Consider the following 19,006-nt stretch of genomic DNA (forward strand, 5'->3'; position numbering starts at 1 on the left):
TGCAGGGGGGACATCGCGGGAGCGCAGGACAAGGTAAGTGATCGAGGGATCCCGGAGCAGAGCCGCATGGTAAGCCCGAGTGTAGCTCGGGGTTACCGCTTGTGGTACTGAAACTTTACTCCGAGCTACACTCGGGAATACCGCCAGGGAGGTTAATATATGTGCAAAACAATGCAAAAATGGCTCTGACAGTGAGAGGGTTAAAGGGGATTTAAAAAAAATGAAAAGCAGTGGTTTACTACCACTTTACCGCTTTCTGTCCGCACTATAGCAGAAGTACTGCAACAGGGCGGCATGGGTGCACAAAATCACACATATACACGTGATTTTGCAGTTCCAGGTAGGGGACACGCACGAACCCTACCCACACCACCATTCACGGCCTCAGCTGTCAATCACCGGGTCCCGCCCGGTGATTACTCGCTAGCGCCCAGTGATTACTTAGCATCCGACGGGGGGAGAACTGTTTGTGAACAATACAGTTCTCTCCGTCAGTTCCTGCACACTGCTTTGCATGGCTGTGCATAGCAAAGCCGTACAAAACAGTGTGCTTACAGTGTGTTTGTGAACAATACAGTTCTCTCCGTCAGTTCCTGCACACTGCTTTGTATGGCTGTGCATAGCAGAGACATACAAAACAGTGTACTTACAGTGAAGCACTAACACAGGACACAATGTAAAACACACAGCACACAGTTAACCCTTTGATCGTCCCTCATGTTAACCCCTTCCTGCCCAGTGCCATTAGTACAGTGTCAGTGCTTTTTATTAGCACTGATCAGTGTATTGGTGTCACTGGGGATGTCAGTGACACCAAGTCAGTTCCCCCCAGTGTCAGAATGCCCACCGCAGTCCTGCAGTTCCACTATAAGTCACTGATCGCTGCCATTACTAGTAAAAAAAAAAAAAATCCCAGTATATATACCGCCATTTATAAACGCTATAACTTTCACGTAAACCAATTAATTTACACGTATTGGGATTTCTTTAGCAAAGACATGTAGCAGAATACATTTTGGCCTCAATTTATGACGAGATTTGAGTTATTTCATTTTTTTTTTATAGTGCAAAAAATAAAAACCGCACAGGCGATCAAATACCACCAAACGAAAGCTCTATTTGTGGGAAAAAAGGACGGAAATTTCATTTTGGTGCAGCGTTGCATGACTGCGCAATTGTCAGTTAAAGTAACGCAGTGCCATATCGCAAAAAATGGCCTAGTCAGGAAGGGGGGTAAATCCTCTGGAGGGCAAGTGGTTAATTACATTCTTTTCTGTACAAAGCAGTAAAAGTTTTTAACATATATGACCTTTATCTTACACATACTCTAAGCCAAGGGTCTCCAAACTATTGAAACTAAGGGCCAGATTACTGCCCTTCAGTCTTTACGGGGGCCAGACTGTGGTCAGTGGGAGTAGAAAATGCCATGGGTGTGTTTACTAAATGGGAGTAAAAAAAATGTCATAATTGGTGTCAGTGGGAGGAATAGTGCCCCATCATTGGTGTCAGTGGGAGGAATAGTGCCCCATCATTGGTATCAGTGGGAGGAATAGTGCCCCATCGTTGGTGTCAGTGGGAGGAATAGTGCCCCATCATTGGTATCAGTGGGGGGAATAGTGCCCCATCAGTGGTATCAGTGGGAGGAATAGTGCCCCATCATTGGTGTCAGTGGGAGGAATAGTGCCCCGTCATTGGTATCAGTAGGGGGAATAGTGCCCCATCATTGGTATCAGTGGGAGGAATAGTGCCCCATCGTTGGTGTCGGTGGGAGTAATAGTGCCTCATCGTTGGTGTCAGTGGGAGGAATAGTGCCCCATCGTTGGTGTCAGTGGGAGGAATAGTGCCCCATCGTTGGTGTCAGTGGGAGGAATAGTGCCCCATCGTTGGTGTCAATGGGAGGAATAGTGCCCCATCGTTGGTGTCAGGGGGAGGAATAGTGCCCCATCGTTGGTGTCAGGGGGAGGAATAGTGCCCCATCGTTGGTATCAGTGGGAGGAATAGTGCCCCATCGTTGGTGTCAGTGGAAGGAATAGTGCCCCATCGTTGGTGTCAGGGGGAGGAATAGTGCCCCATCGTTGGTGTCAGTGGAAGGAATAGTGCCCCATCGTTGGTGTCAGGGGGAGGAATAGTACCCCATCATTGGTGTCAGGGGGAGGCATAGTGCCCCATCATTGGTGTCAGTGGGAGGAATAGTGCCCCATCATTGGTGTCAGTGGAAGGAATAGTGCCCCATCATTGGTGTCAGTGGGAGTAGTGCCCCGTCATTGGTGACAGTGGAAAGGATAGTGCCCCATCATTAGTGGCAGTGTGGGAGGAATAGTGCCCCATCATTGGTGTCAGTGGAAGGAATAGTGCCCCATCATTGGTGTCAGTGGAAGGGATAGTGCCCCATCATTGGTGTCAGTGGAAGGGATAGTGCCCCATCATTGGTGTCAGTGGAAGGGATAGTGCCCCATCATTTGTGTCAGTGGGAGGAATAGTGCCCCATCATTAGTGGCAGTGTGGGAGGAATAGTGACCTGTCTTTGGAGTCAGTGGAAGGGATAGTGCCCCGTCTTTGGTGTCAGTGGAAGGGATTGTGCCTCGTATCAGTGGAGTGCCCGTATAAAAGGAAAGCAAAGGGCAACATCCGGCCCGCGGGCCACAGTTTGGAGACCCCTGCTCTAGGACGAAGCTGGATAACAGTTGTACACGTAAAGAAAAAAAAATCCGTCACAACTATGCAACACTCTTTTTCTTCAGCAACAATGAAAGACGAGGGCAGAGACGAGAGCACGTTGTGTTCGGAGCATGCGCATGAATTTATGAAGGGGAGGGGGGTCCGAGCTCACAAAGTTCACGCGTGCGCAGTGTCTGACGGATCACTCCCCTTCCGGGAAAGCGATTACCTGGTTTGCGCACGTCCGCAGCTGCCCATAGCTAGGACATGATGGCGGCGTTCGGGAGGCTATCTGGTGTTCTTGGGCGCTCCCTGGTTAACCGGGGCCGCTTGTATTCTGCAGCGGCTGAGCACGGAGATTCAAGTAGGTGTTCGGGGGGTAGAGATGCCGGTGACCCGGCTCACCTTCCCCGGCTAGAGCGGAGGGTGAGCTGAAGGTCACTCCGGTAGCAGTGTGTATGAGGCTCTCATGTCCTCTGTCTCCTCACAGGCCGGACATGGAAGATCCTCACCTACGTGGTAGCTCTGCCCGGTGTGGCCGTCTGCATGCTGAACGCTTATCTGAAGACCCAGCATCACAGTCACGAGAGACCCGAGTTTGTGCCGTACGAGCACCTGAGGATCCGGACCAAGGTAACCAACCTGAGCACAGGGGACTATGCCAAGGTAGAAGTACAAGTCCAAGGACAGGGGCCTACTCCAAGGTGGTAGTAATACTCCGAGCACAGGGGACTACGCCAAGGTAGAAGTCAAAGGACTGGAGCCCACTCCAAGGTGGTAGTAATACTCCTAGCATGGGACTACGCCAAGGTAGAAGTACCAGTCCAAGGACAGGGGCCTACTCCAAGGTGGTAGTACTACTCCAAGCACAGGGGACTACGCCAAGGTAGAAGTCAAAGGACTGGAGCCCACTCCAAGGTAGTAGTAATACTCCTAGCATGGGACTACGCCAAGGTGGTAGTAATACTCCGAGCACGGGACTACGCCAAGGTAGAAGTACAAGTCCAAGGATAGGGGCCCACTCCAAGGTGGTAGTAATACTCCGAGCACAGGGGACTACGCCAAGGTAGAAGTCAAAGGACTGGAGCCCACTCCAAGGTGGTAGTAATACTCCTAGCATGGGACTACGCCAAGGTAGAAGTACCAGTCCAAGGACAGGGGCCTACTCCAAGGTGGTAGTACTACTCCAAGCACAGGGGACTACGCCAAGGTAGAAGTCCAAGGACTGGAGCCCACTCCAGGGTGGTAGTAATACTCCGAGCACAGGGGACTACGCCAAGGTGGTAGTAATACTCTAAGCACGGGACTACGCCAAGGTAGAAGTACAAGTCCAAGGATAGGGGCCCACTCCAAGGTGGTAGTACTACTCCAAGCACAGGGTACTACGCCAAGGTAGAAGTCAAAGGACTGGAGCCCACTCCAGGGTGGTAGTAATACTCCGAGCACAGGGGACTACGCCAAGGTAGAAGTACCAGTCCAAGGACAGGGGCCTACTCCAAGGTGGCAGTAATACTCCGAGCACGGGACTACGCCAAGGTAGAAGTACAAGTCCAAGGACAGGGGCCCACTCCAAGGTGGTAGTAGTACTCCGAGCACAGGGGACTACGCCAAGGTAGAAGTACCAGTCCAAAGACAGGGGCCTACTCCAAGGTGGTAGTAATACTCCGAGCACAGGGGACTACTCCAAGGTAGAAGTACCAGTCCAAGGAGGGGCCCACTCCAGGGCGGTAGTAGTACTCCGAGCACAGGGGCCCACTCCAAGGTGGTAGTAGTACTCCGAGCACAGGGGCCCACTCCAAGGTGGTAGTAGTACTCCGAGCACAGGGGCCCACTCCAAGGTGGTAGTAGTACTCCGAGCACAGGGGCCCACTCCAAGGTGGTAGTAGTACTCCGAGCACAGGGGCCCACTCCAAGGTGGTAGAAGTACTAGTCCAAGTACAGGGGACTACTCCAAGGACAGGAATGGGTGGAGGGTGTCCTCTAGAGCTGCCTTGGGTTGCTTTTTCACTGATCTGCTTTTCTTCCACTTTTGCATTTAACCACTTGCCCTCCAGAAGATTTCCCTCCGTTCATGACCAGGCCATTTTTTGCTGTTCAGCACTGCGCTATTTCAACTGGTAATTGAGCAGTCGTGCAATGCTGTACCAAAATGACATGTATGTCCCTTTTTTCACACAAATAGAGCTTTCTTTTGATGGTATTTGATCACCTCTGCAGTTTTTACTTTTTGTGCTGCTAAAAAAATAACTGAAAATAAAAAAAAAATCCAATAAACTTAGTCATAAGTTTAGGGCAAAATGTATTCTGCTACATGTCTTTGGTAAAAAAAAAAATCCCAATACATCTATATTAATTGGTTTTTGTGAAACTTATATTGTCTACAAACTATGGTGTGTGTGTGTGTGTGTATGTATATATGTGTTATATATATATATATATATATATACATATATATATATATATATACATATTTGGAATTTCCACAGCTTTTACATTTGAGTGCCTATCACATTTCTTGAGGTGCTAAAATGCCAGGGCAGTACAACCCCCCCCCCCCATCCAAATGACCCCTTTTTGGAAAGTAGACACCCCAAGGATTCTGCAGAGTGGCGTGTTGAGTCCATGGAACATTTTATTTTTTGCCACAAATTTTTCAAAAATTACTTTTTTTTTCCCCATTACACAAAGTTGTCACTTAAACAATATATTACTCATGCATGCCATGGGTATATGTAGAATAACACCTCAAAACACACTCTCCTACTTCTCCAGAGTATGGGGACACCACATGTGAGAAACGTTTTGGCATCCCCCAAAATCCAATGACCACCTCCAGGCTTTCAAAGGGCATATTTCTTCATATCAATTCCCCACTACTTATCTCAGTTTTGGAGGTCCTAAAATGCCAGGATAGTAGAAATGTCCCCTTTTTGGAAAGTAGACACCCCAAAGAATTTGATAAGAGGCATAATGAGTATTTTACAGATATAATTTTTGTTACATGGGTTTGAAAAAGAAAAATACTTTTTTTGTTTTTTCCAAAAAACATGGCAACAAATGAGATCTGCAAAATACTCACTATGCCTCTTGGCAAATATCTTGGAGTGTCTACTTTCCAAAAAGGGGTCATTTGGAGGGGGAAGGGGAGCTTCTACTATCCTGGCATTTCAGGGTCAACATTAGAAGCTTATGCCACACATCACCCACTCTTGGTAAGTCCAAGCCTTTTCTAACACTTTTTGTTCACGTGAAAAGGTTTGGTTTTTGCTAGAAAATTACTTTGAACCCCCAAACATTATATATTTTTTTTAAAGCAGAGACCCTAAAGAATAAATTGGTTAGTGTTGAAAAAATGTTTTCGCCACACACTATTTACGCTGCGATTTTTCAAATGTAAATCTTTTGGGAAAAATACACTCTTTAGAATTTTAATGCACAAAAACACAATATATTGCCCAATTTGATAACTTACAAAAGATGATGTTACTACGAATAAATAGATGCCAAACATGAAATGCTTTAAAATTGCGCATGCCCGTGCAATGGCGACAAAGTACATACATTTTGAATATCGATAGGCGATGTTTTAAAAGCCTTTACAGGTCATCAGTTTATATTTACACAGGAGGTCTAGTGCTAGAATCGCGGCAATACCTCACGTGCATGGTGCATCCGCTGTTTACATACTGGCACGGGTTCACCACTTGCGCGCACAAGTGTGCGAGTGGTAGAGCGAGGGTGCTTTTTTTATTATAATTTTTACACTGTCCCTATCTTTTTTTACTTTTTTTTTTTTTAGCACTAATATTGCTATCACAGGGGATGTAAATCTCCCCCGTGACTGCAATAGGCATTGATGGGTATTCTTTTTTGAGAAATCTGGGGTCTATTAGACTCTAGATCTCTCCTCTGCCCTTATATCATCTGATCTCACCAAGATCAGTGTGATCAGATGCTTTCCCAATTTAAAAATGGCGCTGTTAAAGTCTGGCAAAAAGGAAATTATGAAATGCTCATAGCATCCGGTCTTAGACTATAGAGATGATTGGAGCCAGACTATAGAGATGATTGGAGCCATTCTGGTCTCTGAACAGCTCTATAGTCAGCCAGAGGAACTGCCAGCTGCCTTCTCGGATTCTCCTGTGGGACAGAAAACTGTGGATGATGGCGGGAGAGAGGGGGATGTCTCTTCCTGCTGCTTGTAAAAACCATTCAGCAGCTAATTGGCCACTAGGGTAGCTTTTACATGAAAGCCGACTGCCAGCTGAAAAAAATGATACCAGGACTATGCCTGTAGCTGCAGGCATCATCCTGGTATAACCACTCAAAGCCCAGCGATGTACCAGTACATTGCTGGTCCATTTTTGGCATATATGTAACAGCAGAGAACATGGTGGGCATATGATGAATCAGATCTGTGGACCAATATGATCACAATTCACTCCTTTTTTTTTTTTTTTTTTTTTAAATGCCCATGTTGAGGGTTAGGCCCAAAAAAGTTTTAAATTCAGAAACAGTGATAGGTTTCCATGCGAATTGTCTGGCAAGAGCTGAATTTGGGTGGGCGGCAATGTGTTCTGCATACAAATTGCCTTGGCCCACAATCAATTGGTACAGATCTTCTGTGAAAAACAGCAAAGGGGCTAAACGTTAGTGCTGGCAGCAAACGGGGCTGATCCTGCTAACACTGCATTTTTGGGGACACTATACAAAGCGGGCACTAGTATAATTCTGTGCATGATCTTTATATTGATCCGTACAAACACTATACTAATGGGGGTGATCAGAGACCTATAGTGTGCGGGCAATCTAACGCTAACTGACCCTGGCTGGGAGGAGCACTAACTTACCCTGACGCTATCTGATGTTGCTAGTGGTAGGAATACAGTGATCATTGAAAAATTCTTATTTATTTCAGGTACTTATATAGCGCCATCAATTTACACAGTGCTTTACATATAAATTGTACATTCACATCCGTCCCTGTCCTCAAGGGGTGTACAATCTAAGGTCCCTAACTCACATTCATACATACACATATTGGGGCCAATTTAGACAGGATCCAATTAACCACTTTACTACCTCGCTATAGCTGAAAGACGGCTACAGTGCGGTAGTCCAGTTTTGGGAGGGCGTCATATGATGCCCTCACAGAATGCGTCCCCAGCGGCGCGCACCCAGCGCTGTCTGTGATCGCTGTATCCGTTGGACACAGCTGAAAATATGACTTGGTAAAAGGCCAATCACAGCGGCCTTTTGCCACTTGACCAGCTGTGTCCAGTCACATCTGACCACTATGTAAAGTTATCGACATCATGAGGAAAGTACTGCCGCTAACCAACAACTGTCAAAGCAGACATCTGCCTTGATTATCAGTGCAGCTCCATCAGTGCTGCCAGCCAGTGCCCTTCAGTGCTACCTCCTGCAGCATCATCAGTGCCTCCTCATCAATGCCTAACAGTGTTGCCTATCAGTGCAATCTCTTCAACGCACATCAGTGTATGAGAAAAATTACCTGTTTGTAAAATTTCATAATAGAAACAAAACCCTTTTTCTTAAAAGTTTTCACTTTTTTCATTTATAGTGCAAAAAACACCCATTGGTGATTAAATATCACCAAAAGAAAGCTCTATTTGTGTGAAAAAAATGATAAAAATTTCATATGGATACAGTGTTGCATGACTGCACAAATGTCAAAGTGCGACAGTGCTGAAAGCTGAAAATTGGCCTGGGAAGAAAGGGGGTAAAAGTGCCCAGTAGGCAAGTGGTTAACCTGGCAGCATGTCTTTGGAGTGTGGGAGGAAACCAGAGTACCCAGAGGAAACCCACACATGCACAGGGAGAACATACAAATTCCAGGCAGGTGGTGTCGTGCTTGGGATTCAAACCAGTGACCCTAGTGCTGCCAGGCGGAAGTGCTAACCATTTAGCTACTGTGCTGCCCATAGAGAAGACTTGAAGTGCACTGTCACCCATTATATGAACTTCCTCTCTCTTAGGCTGGCCATACATGGATTGAAATTTGGCTGGTTCAGCAGGGACCAGACAGAACTCTACATGTGTGGCCACTGTGGTTAAAAAGAAGTCAATCTACTGATTAACTTCTGTTCAGCCGCCCAGTTAGATTTTAGTCGCTTAATCCGCTCTGCAGCATTGATTAGTGTCAGGGGTGTGGAAATTTTTTTAAAAACTACTTGTCTAGGGACTAAATCGGGGCCCTCATGACAATCTAGTTATCCAGATTAAAAAAAAAAAAAATTTTTTTAACCAAAACTGTATTTACATTGAAGGCGATTGTAGGAATGCCTGCGCTTTTAAAAACAAAAGAGGCTTTATGGCCTCCCCTCCCTGCCTCTCTCTGTCACTGCACCCGGGGACTAGCAGGGAGGGGGGTGACCTTGCAGTGTGATGAACAACAATTGGCTGCTCGGCAGGAAAGGGTGGGTCAGGGCTTATACTTTATCCCTTTCGCTGCCATAGCCGTTTTTGCGTTTTTTGCACACGTTTAAAAAATTTGGGCATGAAAATTGAAGGCTGGCACTGTGTGGAAGCAATTGGCAGCAGCGCTGCCTCCGAATGCTTCCACCTGACAGGTGAGCCCGCTGCTTGTCAGCAACAAGGCTAAAGGTAGAAAAAAACTATCTGCCCGGCGCCCAGAACTAAATTTCCTTGGCGTCGGGCGATAGGAATCCAACATCCCTGATTGTACTCTGACAGCAGGGAGTTATTCCTCATGTTAAAAGTTCTAAGGCCCTCTTCACTTGATCCGGATTTGTTCAGCAGTGGATTTGTCGCTGAACCCTTGCTGAGCAGAGTGGCAGGATAACAGGTATACAGAGCAGACAAGGACACAGCCCACTCTACTTTATGGGTAGTCGGATGTAAACAGACCGGCTGTCCGTTTACACCTGACTGCCCTCTGATCTGGTGAGATGGAGGGGAATGGATCCTCTTTTGGGGGTTGTTTTTTTTCTTCCTGGAATAGAGGTAACCAAGTGTAAATATAATTATTCTCCTCTATGGGCAGTCAGATCCAATTCATCTGACTGCCCATAGAGTAGAATGGAGGGTCCAATCAGGTGCACCTGAAAAACACAGGCGGACCCAATCGGACTGAACCTGTGAAAGGGACCTGAGGCAGTTCCTTGATGGCAGCGGTGGAAATTCTAAAATAAGCTACATTTATGCAGGCCATAGACGGGTCAAAAATTGGCCGATTTTTAAAAATTTTTTTTTTGGCCAAAAAAAAAAATCCCCCGTTTTCGCACCATTAGTGGGTTAATTGGTCGGCTGTTTTTTGGGATTTTGGCACATTATCGGTGAAGTTGGAAAAAAATCGGCAATGATGAGCAAATTAACCGATCTTTTTACCGATAAAAAATCTGCGCATGAGCCGTGACCTGCAAGAAGAAAGAAAAGAAGAATTCCAGTCCGCTATTATATTTGACATGAAAAAGTATTGTGGTTGCAACAACGTATCTATTTGTATCCGAATAAAACCATCTGTATCTGAAATGGATACAAATAGATACATTGTTGCAACTGCAATACTTTTTCATGTCAAATATAATAGCGGAACTCTCTGCAGGGACAGAAGTAATTAAATGCTGGACGTAGATGGGACGAAAATCGACCGTTTTTTTTTTTTTTAATACCGTTGGTGGTAACGTCGGCCTATTGAATGACTGATTTTTTTTTTTTGTTTAACAGGCGGTTTTTGACCCGTCTATGGCCTGCTTTATTTTCCAAACATAATGCTTAGCCTTGTGAAATCATGAGGCATCATTAAATAGTGGTAGGGACAGGGCCCCTGAAATAACTTCTTGTTTATAGAGGTGAAAACGGCAGCACTTCAAAAAAAGTACAGCGTTGGTCAATCTCTGCCACCAAAAGGAACTTGGTTGTACCAATTAGCTGTCCACATACGTTGTAGGGAGATTAGATGAAAGTCAGGTAATTATCTGGTATGTTTTTGGAGGAAAACTGGAGCACTCAGAGTAAACACAGAAGAAATGTAAAAAGTCCATGCAAATTGTGACCTTCATGTATACATAGATCCCACGGGATCTACTCGCATGTTTCCCAAATGAATCCAATTAGGAGTGGAAGTTGTGTGGCTCTTGTGTGAGGGGGGAATGATGTGAATGTACAATATATGTATGTATATGTGTAAAGCACTGTGTAAATTGATTGCGCTATAAGTCGCTGTAATTAATAAATAAAAAAATAAAAACATATACACACCTAAAAGTGGCCCTGTAGGGTTTGAACAGTGTAATTAGCTTGTATTTTCAAATCGTTCTTTTCAATGATTTCTGTTATATGTACATATGTAATGGTCAGGATAATGAGACTGTCTGCTGCAACCAGTTTTCCGGTACAGTATTTTTTATTGAAGTAATACAAAAAACACAACAGAATATGCATGCAAAACAGAAGTCCGATGCAGGCGACAAAAATAACAATGCAGTAAGGAGAGGTCAGGATCAAGTGTACAAAGACCTAAACCAACAACTTCTGGCAAACGGTGTCGGAGGCAACCATAAAAGTCTAGGCATTAGGATCCAGGGCTGGGTGTAGGGGAAGGGAATTGGGGTTCCCATTCACTGGAGGCAGAGGGACCCTAGTCCAAGTGTGGGTGGGGAGGGAAAAAAAAAAGAAAAAAGGGGGGTGGGGGGACAAGAGAAGAGAATGGGTTGAGAAGGAAAAAGATGAGGTGCAACGCAAGATTAGAAATAGGAGTGTTTCCAGCGGGCTAGGTAACGTGTTGTGGGAGTAAGGAGTGCCCAGGTTAGTCAGGTGCAGGGTTGGGAAAGTATATGACCACCATGGAGTCCACGCTGAGGAATTTGGAGTGAGGGTTAGGAAGGATGCTGGTCATCTTCTCATGAATCAATAGGGTAGTCAGATTGCTCTTCACTTCTGCAAACCAGACTGAGGGTTTCTTCCAGGCTCTGACTATAGTGTGATTGGCAGCAATAAAAGGTATGTAGCCAATTTTTTAATCGGAGAAGAGGCTTGGGATTGGGCAGTGGAGGAGCATGTCTAGCATCATTGTGGAAGGGAATATGGAAGAGTCACTGCAACCTGTTTTCAACTGGGAAGGCCAAAACATATTTGCCATGGTCTTGGTTAAAGCCTAACTCCAGGCCCAAGCAGAAAACTACTCTTGCAGTGGGCCCAATACTTCAAGGGATAAATGTTAATTGTTGCCTAGGGGTAGAGGAATAAGGTCCAAACCTACCTTATTCCTTGCTCCAGCAGCATCTCCCATCTGCAGTCACACTACATACAATGCAGGGTTAAAAGCCCTGCATTGTGCACAATGATGCTTAAAGCGGAGTTCCACTCGACCTATCAAAAAATGAGTCAGCAGCTACAAAAACTGTAGCTGCTGACTTTTAAAAAGCAGCCACTTACCTGTCCCGTGGTGTGTCCCCTGCAGCCTGTTTCACCGGCCGTCCTGTATTCCAGGAGGCCAGCATCTTCAGTGTGGGCACCCAGCTGTGATAGCTTGCGACTTCACAGCCGGGTACCCACTGTGCATGTGCGAGAAGCGCTGCGCTTCGTGAATGGTCCTGTATTCTTCTGGGACCTGTCACATGTCCCAAAAGACTACAGGAAGGGAGGACACCTTCCGTTTCTGATCACCTAGGCGATCGCACCAGAAGTGGGAGCGGGTACCTGTCAAATTTGGGTACCCGCTCCTCAAAGATGCCAATCCTTAATGTGGAGCAGTCCTTCAAGCGGAACTTCCCCTTTTGGGTGGAGCTCTGCTTTAAGAACCATCCAGAGTGCCGGAGGGAGATTAGGATGGTGTTGGAGTAGGGCACAGGTGTCAAACACAAGGCCCGCAGACCAAATCCGTCCCTCCAGGCCATTTCATGTGGCCCTTGCACCTCTCCTGCAGGTACCTCCTTGTTTCTGCCCCCACCTTGTCTCAGCAGTCAGCAGCAGATAGGAGAATGGAACTCCTCTGCCAAATCCTGCACCTCTCAGTGCAGCTGCAGCACCCCCTCATCTCTGCCTCCCCTGGTCTCAGCATTCAGCAGACTCTGACAACGAACTCCTCCTCTGGTCCTCCTCCAGACCCTGCACTCCAGCTCTGGGGTGCACATCATGTTAGGGAGGGTGTGGGTTTCTTGATATTGGATGTCATGGGGGGGGGGGGGGTTGCTCTGGACATCTAGTCTTACAGATACAACCGGCCCTTTGAGGGAAACCATAATGCTGGACTAGGGGTGAGATAAGAAAATGCAGTCTTTTATTCTTCCTAGATGTAACTAGCATTACCCCTGTGCAGTGCAGGGGACGTTGGGCTTTAATTCTGAATTTGGCAGCGCATTGTTTTAGATTATTCATACATTTTTAAAGGGGAGCTCTTCTGGCAAAAGCTTTCCTTTAGGATGATTCTAGAAAATTTTTATATATCTGGTGTGGACCTCCCAACACTGGAGGAGCACACTCTGTGGCAACAGTCCCCCATACCCAGCTAGCAATAAAGTTCCCTTCTGCTTTGTACTCTTGCTGCTAATATATAATGGTGACTGTTAAAATATTGAGGTTTTCCATACAACTATATGTATCCATAGATGGGTGCCTGTCCATTCATGCTGTGCCTTCAGCTATCCTTCATTGGAGAACATGGCATAATGAGTTTAACAGAGATTAAAAGCCTTAATGTGTTATGCCTCTATGTATGATCAATAAATGGAACTCGTTGGAATGAAAATTGAATTGTGGAACTGGCATTGAAATGTCTATAAATGTACAAATCTGAAATATTTGTTTCATTTAAACGCTATAGAATTACACAGATGAAATGTACTATTTTTTTTACTAACACAATTGTCTTTCTACAGAAATTTCCCTGGGGAGATGGAACAAAGAGTCTATTCCACAACCCTCATGTAAATCCTCTTCCAGATGGCTATGAAGATCTTGAAAATGACCATTAGCCTATAAATATGTTCTTTAGACCAATATGTTGAATGGGTCCACATTACTTGGAGGGATCAGACTGCATGTTTAAATGAAAACCTGACCTTGTACATTTATACATTCCCAGGTCACTTAAATAAAGCTTATGGCTTGTTCTAAAAGCATGGCCTTGTGTTTTATGAAAGATGTGAGTTTGCCACAGCATTGTACTGTAAATAAATACAGCATGCCAGTGTCCAGGAAAATACTTTTTTTTTTTTTTATTTTTGTTTTGTGTTTTTTTATATTTGATTTTCATCTGTTGTCATGTAAGGCTGAACGTATTACAGAGAGTAAACTTGCCCTCCAGAGAATTTACCCCCCTTCCTGACCAGGCCATTTTTTGCGATATGTTGCTGTTACTTTGACAATTGCGTGGTTATGCAACGCTGTACATAAATAAAATTTGTGTCCCCTTTTTTTCCCACAAATAGAGCTTTCTTTCAGTGGTATTTGATCACCTTTGCGTTTTTTAAATTTTTTGTGCTCTAAACAAAATAGACTGGCAATTTTGAAAAGAGGAACAATATTTTGACTTTTTGCTATAAAACCTATCCAATAAAAAAAAAAATTTAAATCACATTTCTTTATAAATTTAGGCCAAAATGTATTCTGCTACATCTTTGCTAAAAAAAAAAAAAAAATCCCAATATGTGTAAATTAGTTTTTGTGAAAGTTTTAGCATCTACAAATGGCGGTGTGTGTATATATATACTGTATTTTTTTTTTTAATAGCATTGGTGGCGATCAGCAACTTTTAGCAGGACTGCGGCGGGCATTCTGACACTAGGTGGGAACTGACTGCTGCTGACATCCCCAGTGACACTAATGGAGTGATCAGTGCTAATAAAAAGCATTGAAACTGTACTAATGACACTGGGCAGGAAGGGGTTAACATCTGGGGTGATCAAAAGGCTAACTTTGTGCTGTGTGTGAGTTTTACTAGGAAGACATGCTGTTTTGCATCTGCTGTGCAGAGAGATATAAAATAGCGTGTCCATGCTGACAGAGGAGAGACTTGTATTTTACACACAGGTCTCTCATGTCCACTTTTCCTGACGATCGCTGAGTGCTGGCCGGGACCCGGTGATAGACATCTCTAGCCACCAATAGTGGTGGGGGTAGGGTTGTGCACCCACCCCCTACCTGGAAATGCAAATCACGTATATATACTTGATTTTGTGCAGTCCTGTAGCAGTACTTCTGCTATAGGGCGGAGGGCAAGAGGTTAACTTTTGTTTTTCACAAGGGGCCAACATGATCATTTTTTTGTTTAAATGCAGACATGCTGCATGTGTGCAATACAATATCTGCAGTGTTCAGTAGTGAGTTTTTTTTGTGGGTGTTTTTTTTTTTTTTTTTTTTTTTTTTTTTTTTTAACTTGCATTGAGAGAATATGTAGACTGGGATTGCTGACCTTGACTTTGTAAAATGCTGCTTGCCTAGATATTATGCTGTTCAAATTGCTTCAGTGCTTTTCATGCTACTGAATCCTAATATACTTGCAGTTCTAACTTTTCTCTGACTTTAACTGTTGCATGCTTCTTCCTATCTAAGTGACTATAGAAACATGAAATCCAGACAAGTAGTAAACCCCATATTCTGGTCATTTGTAGTAGCCCCTGTTTCTCTCAGTACACGTTCAATTACATTTTTGATGTTTAATGGTATAGTACTGCATTTATTCCTTGAGCAGTGTTGTACTTTAAAGGACAACTTCCCTTTTTATTAAAGTTGTCCCATTAACTTTTCTCCCACCCCTTAAGTGGAAGGCACATAGCCAGGTCCTTCAACTTAATAGTGTGACTCCCCACCTGGTGCCATACAACCTTTTGCAGAAAAAAGTCAATACTGTGACTAGCCCCTGCTGTGCCTGTGCCATTTTGGATAGGGCAAGGGAGAGTTATAACTCCTGACAAATAAATAAAAAAAAAATATATATATATATAATTTTTTTTTCCTGTGTCCCATAGAAAAGATTCTTCCCCCACTTCCTGCCCTATAGCCAAGACGGGAAGAGTGAAGGAATCTGTGACTGTCACCAGAACTAGTGTCCTCAATGGAGGATTGCTGTTCTGGGGACAGCTCAAAATGTGGGATTTTTCACTTTCAATGACAACGGTAGAGAGGGTGAATCTTCTGAATTGGGACACAGGCAGCAATAAATGTCTGACAGGTGTTCTAATCCCTCTAAATTCTATCCAACACGAAGAGAAATGCTTTGCCTTTAGTTATACTTTAGTTGCTCTGATTTCCTGTTTGCACATCTTGTGCCTGAGAGATTTTACTGTGCATCACTCCAAATGACCTGTAGCAGTTCCAAGGGAGCTGACCTTTGATAGCATGTGTATTTTTGGACTGAAATTTGCCTGTGATTTCTGTTACTGGTGGTCTCTGATTTCCTGTAACAATCCTTGTTTTTAGGCCAGGTTCACACTAGTTTGATTTCAGATGCGGCTTGAGTTGCACAGTAATGCATGACAGTGGAAATCACTGTTTTCAATAGTGCCTATTCACATCAATGCAGCACAGTGTGATTTAGGAAAAGGGTCCGGTGCAGCGTTGGTGTCATTCCATCCCCATAGAATATGAAAAACAAATCCAAAATGCAACCAAGTCACACTTAAATTAAGATCTTGTCACAGTAGTGTAAACCTAGCCTTTAAAGATCTCTCTGAAAATGTCTCTAAAACTTATTATACTTTTTTTGGACAATTTTTGACTTAACACATCAAAAACGCACTACGTGCTTTTCTGCATTGTCTCCATTGAAGTCTATTGAACCAGAACCAAAAATGCACTGGTTTTGCATTAAAAAAAAAAAAATCCCTGACTTTCTAAAAATGCAGTGGCTAAAAAAATAGACGTTAACGTGTCCCATAGGGAACAATGTTGACATCTAGGTGTAAACCAGGCTTTACCGAGTAACTGCAAGTTTGATAAATTGTAATGCAGATCCTTACCTGTTTTGTGTGTTTTTGTTTTTTTTTTTATTTATTCATTCCAGTGCATTTCATAAGATCTTTAGCCATTTGCTGTGCTTGCATTGTAGCTTTACTGCTACAGTGTGGGCCAGCTGCACAGAATTGCATATCATGCCTGCCTACCTGCACTGTCTCTGGCCTTTTGAACAATGTGTCACAGCCAATGATTCATGGCCCGGGACCTGCTTGTCTGAGCAAGTGACAGTAGAGAAAACCGTCACATCCCCTCAGTTAGTAGAGAGAGTGGTTGTTTAACAACACTGATCCCCCTGACTGCGGGGATGGGCTGGTTTTTGTCTCCCTGCAAAGCACATTATTTCACTTAGTGAAATTGCACACAGTTAACCCTTTGATTGCCCCAGATTCTAACCCCTTTCTGCCCAGGGTCATTAGTACAGTGTCTGCATTTTATTAGCACTGATCGCTGGTGATGTCAGTGTCCAAATACCTGCTGTACTATCACATTCCTGCAAGAAGTTGCTGATAATCGCCACCATTACTGGTACAAAAAAAATGTATAGCATCATTTTTAGAAGCTATAACTTTCACATAAACCAGTTAACACACAGAGCTTTGTTCACCAAGGACATGTAGCAGAATACATTTTGGCCTAAGTTTATGAAAACATATATATGTATATGATATAGCAAAAAGTAAAAAAAAATTTCTCCAAATTTTTGGTCTTTTCTTTGGTCTGTATAGCAAAAATAGCTTGGTCAAATCATTATTAAAATCAGTTCGTCATTTTCAAATTGGAGTTCTATTATTTCTAACCTCTTGTTCATATGAATGATCTTTAAAGTTTGTACACTTTGCAGAATACCACACATTTACTTCTTTGAGTTCTGTGCCAAGTATTCACCATGCCCTGTGAGTAGGCACTGCTGTGTCATGTTTTGAAGTACAGAGGTACTGAATGGAGGAGTTTCAGGGATTGGAGTCTGTAAAGTGGGGATGCAAGGTGCTATGGGATATGTAGTCTTTAACCCCCTTCCCTTCCAGCGCATGCCAATAAACAGCCAGATAGGAGTGCTGCTGAAGGGGGGGTTTCTAAACGTCCCCTCTGCAGCCATTGCCTGGGAGATACAGCGGAATACAGATCGCTGTATGGGGCCTCTGTAAAAAAAAAATGAATAAATTAAACAAAAATACCTAGATCAAGTTTTGATCTAGGTCTGTGCCAGGGTTACTGTTTTGGTCAAGGTAAAAGGTCATGGTGTGTTTTTTTTTTTTTTTTCTGACACTGATACTAATTTAAAAAAAAACCTTGACCAAAACACTACCTGGCACAGATCTAGATCAAAACATGATCTAGGTATTTTTGAATTATTTTTATTTATTCATTTATTTTTTACACACACTCCCAATTCCAGGTCACCTGATCACTGTGATCAGTCACTATAAAGCCTGCCCCACTTTGAAAGGACAGAGAGAAATACATTGTATCTCTTTCCTACATTCAGAGAGAGAAAACAAGAGGGGTGGGCTTCACAGTACCTGATCGCTGTGACAGCCAATCAGAGGCTATCACAGTGATCAGGTGACCCGGAATTGTGAGTTTCGGGTCCCGATTGTTAGAACGGGACCCGGGGCTCTCAGTGATACCCCGATCTTTTTGCTGTGAGAAAGACCGGTACCCAAATTAGCGGCCCCACAGAAAAAAGCCCTGTTCAAAGGGACCTGTCTTTGAGAACGTGTGTGCACGAAATGCGTCAGAGAGGCCTACGTGCAGATGTCACACCGCCAAGTCCATACAATGGTTCATCAGCCATGTTTAAGTGAAGTGGTATTGCTTTTATGTGCTCCACGTGGATGCTAATATTTTTATGCAGTAAAATATTACACTATATGCCACCATCTCTGGGCTCTGGTTTCTGAGCTCTTTTATCTAGGATTCACTGTCTCCGGATTGATTGCTTATCCATGCACTGGAGATGATTCATCTGCCTTAGAGGGATCCCTATATAGAGCCCAGCCGCACTGGATATTTGGCCATATACAGGTGAAACTTGAAAAATTAGAATATCATGCAAAAGTTCATTTATTTCAGAAATGCAACTTAAAAGGTGAAACTAATATATGAGATAGACTCATTACATGCAAAGCAAGATAGTTCAAGCCGTGGTTTGTCATAATTGTGATGATTATGGCTTACAGCTCATGAAAACCCCAAATCCACAATCTCAGAAAATTAGAATATTGTGAAAAGGTGCAATATTCTCGGCTCAAAGTGTCCCACTCTAACCAGCTAATTAAGCCATAACACCTACAAAGGGTTCCTGAGCCTTTAAATGGTCTCTCAGTCTGGTTCAGTAGGAATCACAATCATGGGAAAGACTGCTGCCCTGACAGTTGTGCAGAAAACCATCATTGACACCCTCCAT

At 44.0% G+C, this 19,006-nt stretch overlaps 1 protein-coding gene across 1 annotated transcript; it reads left to right on the forward strand.

The window, feature by feature from the left end:
• The first annotated feature begins 2,861 nt into the window (after positions 1–2,861).
• Positions 2,862–13,760, forward strand: COX6A1 (cytochrome c oxidase subunit 6A1). The gene is made up of 3 exons (XM_089653288.1): positions 2,862–3,022; positions 3,149–3,291; positions 13,521–13,760. Exons 1-3 carry the CDS (start codon positions 2,926–2,928, stop codon positions 13,614–13,616), a joined length of 336 nt encoding a protein of 111 aa, XP_089509414.1. The 5' UTR covers positions 2,862–2,925; the 3' UTR covers positions 13,617–13,760.
• The last annotated feature ends 5,246 nt before the right edge of the window (positions 13,761–19,006 follow it).

This window comes from Staurois parvus, unplaced genomic scaffold (genome assembly GCF_062004578.1).
Source record: "Staurois parvus isolate SC_StPar_1 unplaced genomic scaffold, SC_StPar_1.0 ptg000704l, whole genome shotgun sequence".
Taxonomy (NCBI): domain Eukaryota; kingdom Metazoa; phylum Chordata; class Amphibia; order Anura; family Ranidae; genus Staurois; species Staurois parvus.

Excerpts from the sequence above, each read along its gene's own strand:
- COX6A1 (XM_089653288.1), top strand. The coding sequence starts at position 2,926 with ATGATGGCGGCGTTCGGGAGGCTATCTGGTGTTCTTGGGCGCTCCCTG. Across the intron at positions 3,023-3,148 it reads GGCTGAGCACGGAGATTCAA|GCCGGACATGGAAGATCCTC; the intron begins GTAGGTGTTCGG and ends GTCTCCTCACAG. Across the intron at positions 3,292-13,520 it reads ACCTGAGGATCCGGACCAAG|AAATTTCCCTGGGGAGATGG; the intron begins GTAACCAACCTG and ends GTCTTTCTACAG.